This window comes from Austrofundulus limnaeus, unplaced genomic scaffold (assembly GCF_001266775.1).
Source record: "Austrofundulus limnaeus strain Quisiro unplaced genomic scaffold, Austrofundulus_limnaeus-1.0 Scaffold4, whole genome shotgun sequence".
Taxonomy (NCBI): Eukaryota; Metazoa; Chordata; class Actinopteri; order Cyprinodontiformes; family Rivulidae; genus Austrofundulus; species Austrofundulus limnaeus.
In genome coordinates this window covers 1,999,427-2,004,947 of record NW_013952406.1, presented here as the reverse complement: position 1 = coordinate 2,004,947, position 5,521 = coordinate 1,999,427, and the positions used below count along the sequence as shown (strand labels likewise).

Sequence of the window (5,521 nt, the reverse complement as noted above, 5' to 3'; positions counted from 1 at the left end):
ATATAAAAATTAAGAAACTAACAGAAACTACAGATTTGGTTCATTTTTTGGTGAAAACAAACTTGTTGTTCATTCAGTGACGTTACTCACAGTGGGCAGAGTATCCAGAAATTTTACTCAAGAGAAGCAGTACTAAATAATGCATTTAATCAAGTAAAAGTAAAAAGTACAGTGTCACAAAAGTACTCCTAAAAGTTTTTTTTTCCAAAAAGTTACTCATTAATGTAACTGATTAAATGTAACTAGTTACTACCCACCTCTGCACACATCACCACAGATATGACTGGACTGTCCCTTTAAGCTTATGATGGATGAGAACTGAATAGTTGAAAATAATTTCTCATCTGAACTAATGTCTGCATCGTGAGCAAAGTGTTTCATCATTGGTTAAAAAGATCAGAGCTTTGCCTTTTTAACAATGGAGAGCTTCAGAGCCACGTCCTGCAGCCTCATGATGAAAGTGTCCACGCTGTAGAACTGCGTCCTCCATAGAGTACAGTTCTGTGCAAGTTTTGGACACCTGTTGGGGAAATTATTATTTTGCTCGTTTCCAAGTAAAAGGGTTCAAAATGTAATTTGCTCAGAGGTGTTTTGCATGTTGCTCTGTTGAAGCAAAGTGTCCAGATAAAGGGCCATGTGTTTGAGAAACATTGCCCAATCGCTGTGTTCTTCTCTTGCTTCTTACTGTTGCCCCTCCACCCTCCACCCTTCCTGTCTCTCCTCCAGACCAAACTGGCCTTGCAGAAGCAGCTGACCAAGAGTTTGACAACTGGCTTCCTGCCCAGCCCCCTCACCCCACCAACTCTGTGCACAGTTGCAGCGAACCCGTTGGCTCTGCGCCACCCGGTGGGCACCGCCACCTTCATCCAGACCCCATTCCTGGGCCCCGCACTGTTCCGGCCCGCCCCGGGGCCGCTGCGGGCCACGCACACCCCCATCATCTTCTCCCCCTACTAAAGGACTTAACCGACCTCCCAGTTAAGCTCCGAACATATCCCTTTACCAAACCCGAGGCCCTCYGTTGGTGTAACACAACCAAGGTCACAAGCAAACTATGCAGTCCGCCTGACTTTAAACAGGAAGAGTGCACAAACGGTTCTCACCAGGCCTCAAGACCTGGGACCTCTTCTTACCGTAAAGGCCAAGATCCCCCATCATGCCTTCTTTCTGCTCCTCTTACACTGACCTCAGGAGCAGAACAGGCCTGCAGACAGTGACTGGCACAAAGAGGCCGCTTTTATAGCCATTTTATGGGTCAACATGGTTTAAAATTATATATATATATAAATATATTACTGTGTAATTTATTAGACAACCAATATAGACAAGTCTAGTTGTATGTTTAGTGTGGTCGCCACATAAAAAAAGGTCCCTTTACTTGATGCTCTTTTTATGTTTGGAGGTTTGATGAAAAGTCCTTGTTAAGTCTTTAAAGCAGCTGAACTCAAGCCATACGCTGCACAAGCCAGTCTCTCTGATCAGTGTTTCCAGCTTCAGCTGTGTTCTGCATGATGTTCCAGACATCAACTCATTACATGTCTTAACTTTAGGCCTCTTGAGGACAAGAATGGCTCCTTGGTGTAGGTCCCTGTATGTCAAAACCTACAAATCCAGCCTTTACCTGGGCGTCCTTACTCCTTACTTAATATTTATCTTGTTCTTTTTTTAAGTTACTGATTGCAAAGTATAGAAACAAACATAAAACAGGGTTTTCCTGAACTTAATCAAATCCTGAAATTTGAAAAAGTGTACTCCAGTTTTCCAGAGACGATATGCAATTCTGAAATGTAAACAAAGCACTCAGCTAAATCTGATGAAAGTTTGAGTCACATGACTGACCTATTTAAAGAAATATGATGCCTAAAATGGAGAAAATGACTCAATATGAAAAATATATTATGTGGATTTTGTTTTTTACATCAAGTTTTTTTGACTGGTCTTCATGACTYTGCAACAAGTACCTGTAAAGGAGACATATCATGCTTTTAAATCCTTCTTTTTCACATTTAAATCATTCAGTTGGGGTCWATATAAAGCGGTCCATCCTAGTTTGATGGAGGGGTTTATGACTATATAGCTGCGCAGAAACTTTTTATTTACAAATGAATTAAAAGATGTCATTAAGTGAAGACTTGTCCATCCAAAATTAGATGTTGGAGCCAGAGTCTGACCCAGAGCCAGAGGAGAATGAAGACCACCAAACTGTAGTTGGTAACTCTAAACCTTATGAAATAGAAAAAAACTGAATGAGTCGAGAACTCTGACCCAAACAGAATATAAAAATATCAATGCAGCACCAGGTGAGACTAAATTCAACTTTTCTGCCTCTTAGAGACTCCAAGTTCACAACAAAATGTGCTTAATGGCTAAAAAAGTGGATTTTGCATGATATGTCCTCTTTAGGTCACATTTTTCTTCTCTTCCCCCTAATGCCAGGATTAAATCCTGATTGAGGTCCCCCAGAAAAGGTCAGCTTCTTTCAGTTTGCACACTTGACTTCAGAACGATTTCTTGCATCACTCGGTGCAACTTAAGGACCGTGCTGTTCCAAAGCATGAAAACATGTTTGCAGCTCCGGACGGACRTCTTAAACTGCACAAGGCCATCATTTTTCTTCTCCCAATCCCCATGGCTGTTTTTTTGTTTTGTTTTGTATTTGATTTTTTTTCTTCTTCACATCTCTGCCACCTCCTCGCCACCGCCGCCCTTGATTTCTCTGCCGTTATTTCCGTACGAGGAGCTCCTCGCAATCACCACGACAAACACAAAGGACGAGACGAAAAACTCCGAGTGCTCCGTGAGGAAAGTTCTTGACGGCGGTGGGTGTAGGAGGGCTGCTCCTCGGCTGCGGCGTGATTGACGTCCCGTCGCAGCGTGGCGAGATGCAAAGCACATTGCCACGGCAACCGCATCAAAAGCACCTTAAAACTGATTTTCTTACAAAAAAAAAAAGCAATGGGAGTTGTGTTGATGTTTCCCCCTTTGATTCGCCGTAGGTGTGTGTTTTACAACTGTCACGTCCGTTCTGACGGGAGCTTTGCTTTGGAGTAATAACAATCAGGTGAGGAGGGTCGCGTCGACGACGGTTCTCACATTTAAAAGCAATACGTTCTGTGTTTCTGATGTTTGGTGTTTCCACAACCTGATCTAGTCTCTGAACTCTAAGATGTAAGGTAATCCTGGTGCAGCCGTTTGAAGACTCATCTGAAATGAGTTGATGCTCCACAAAGACGACGGCTGGTTTTGATATGTTGAAGCTGCGAGATGGTGGGGCTTGGGGGGGGTGCTTTAGGCGCCGTGTGACACTGCAGAACCTCCGCACGACTTCCAACGAGCAGAAACACTGTTGCATCGAGCGACTCTGAAAGCATCACATCTGCAGCATCAACTGTCATTTTGCTGTTTGTGCTCGACTACCCACCCCAACCCCCACTACCCACTCCACTGCCCCCCTCCCTCCGTACAGGATATCTGCTGATATTCACCCCCTTTTTTTTCCTTATGCCAAAATGAACTCTTGGCAAGGTCTCCCAAAGGACTCGGAGCGTTCGCGTCATCCCTCCCCTCCACAGTCAAACCCAACCTCTTCACTTTCAGTGATGAAGCAAACCCCCATGTGTTTGTGCTGTGTGTGCGCGCACTCGAGTGTGTGTGTGTGTGTGTGTGTGTGTGTGTGTGTGTGTGTGTGGTCGTGCTCAACGCAGCAGTGCCATCTGTTGTGAACAAACTGTAACTGCCGTGTAGTGCTAGTGCTTCAACATCTTTCATTCGATGTGCGTTTCTGTTCTGCCCTTTAGGTTTATAAAGCCCCCCACCATACTAATGTTACCCCCCACCCCCCACCCCAACCCCCCCTTCCAGTCGCACAACTCAGCGAACCAGTCAGCCTTTAATTCTTCACTGTTTGTTTCTCTCTTATTTGCTCGGTGGGAACAATAACCTAAAGTTTTTTTTCTTAAATAATCTAGAAAAAAGCAGATTCTATGTAGAAATAGAGAAATTATAGAGATTTTACCAGAGTTGTTATTGTTATCTGTATCATAMTGAGCTATTATAGAGGAGAGTAGATGATGTTATTGTTAAATTGTTTTGGGTACAGAGAAATGAAAAAAAAAAGCTTTTTTTGTTTCATTTACATGATTTTAATGTTTTTTTTTTCAAGTAAAAGAGAAAATATTTAAAATGACAATAACACTATGTGAGCTTTTTTTGTTTGTTTGTTTTGTTGACAATGACTGAGGTAATAATTTAATTTAAGGCCTTTTTAGACACTGTCCTTCAGTGACGTGAACCAGGCCTTCTCAGGGGTGACAGGTTGAGGAAAAGTGACCATCCATTCAGGGTATCGCTCCATAACCACGTAGATGAAATGACAGGGAAATAGCAGAAACACTCGCAGTGCTGTACATTAGAGAGCAAAAAAAAAAGGATGGATTTTGGAAAATAAAGCTTTTCAAACTTGTGTGATAAGTTTTTATTTTTTTCTAACCTGTCTGTGTGTGTTTGTGTGTCCGTCACAGCCGTATCCCAGAGGATGGAACTGAAGGTCAAATAGGTGTTTTAAGCAACAGCAATCAAGGTTGAACCAAGTTTTTATCTACATGTCTGCTGCTCTGAGTTAAATAACACTAGAGTGAGCCCTGCCTGTCTCGTCCACTGTTTGTTGTCCCTGCCTAGAGAGTGGAGAGGAGGCTTTTCAGTGGTCCTGTGATGGACTTGCAACCTGTCCAGGGTGTACCTGCCCCTAGTACACCCCACCCACCCACGCTGAAAGGAAGAAGCAGGTTAAGATAATGGATRAATTAAAATTATTGTTAATTATGTAAATTTCATTCTACGATAGTGTAAAACAGCAACTATATACARGACAAATTATAGCAATTTATAAGTAAMAATGATTTAAATAAAACCTGAAGTCAGTCAATAAATTATAACATAACATAAAAATTGTCTTCAACCAGTGATAAAGTTTTATTTATTACCTGTAATAATCATATTTACTAGTCGACACCAGAAACCATTCACTGCATACCCGGATATAGATAAAACTTTATTTACATTAGCTAACCATCTTTTCAAGTCATGTTTTTCTAATAAAAACCCAATTGTCAAATATAAAACATTCGATTTAACATCATCTGTGTTAAATTGTAGCAWGATTCAGCAGAGTGCTACACTCTAYAACACTATGCTACACAATATCTCCTAACWAATACAATAATTAACAGTGAYTACATTAGTWTTATTAGCTATTTTCATTTTAAACAGTTAAATTATTGGCTTAAGTTCTGGTCAGGTCACATCCACATTGAGGTCATCAAATCAAACCTGTTTACTTGTGAAATGAGACTTTTTCCAGTTTCTCTTCAAGTTAAAGGTAARAACCAAAGGATGTCACCTGACACCCTGGTTTTCAAAATAAAAGCCCTCAGTAACATCTGGAAACGTTTAAAGGCAGAAAACCGCACCGTTTTTGCCCACCAGTGGAACAAAGACTATATATTATATTATTATTAATAGG

General features: G+C 41.4%; 1 protein-coding gene across 5 annotated transcripts in view; it reads left to right on the top strand.

Moving 5' to 3' along the window:
* znf385c (zinc finger protein 385C) overlaps positions 1-2,011 on the top strand; it is a 190,109-nt gene extending 188,098 nt beyond the window's left edge. For all 5 annotated transcript variants that reach the window (XM_014023061.1, XM_014023054.1, XM_014023037.1 and 2 more), the window contains one exon: positions 727-2,011. In XM_014023061.1, the coding sequence (XP_013878515.1) occupies positions 727-957 (231 nt within the window). In that variant the 3' untranslated portion in view covers positions 958-2,011. The remainder of the gene's footprint in view (positions 1-726) is intronic.
* The last annotated feature ends 3,510 nt before the right edge of the window (positions 2,012-5,521 follow it).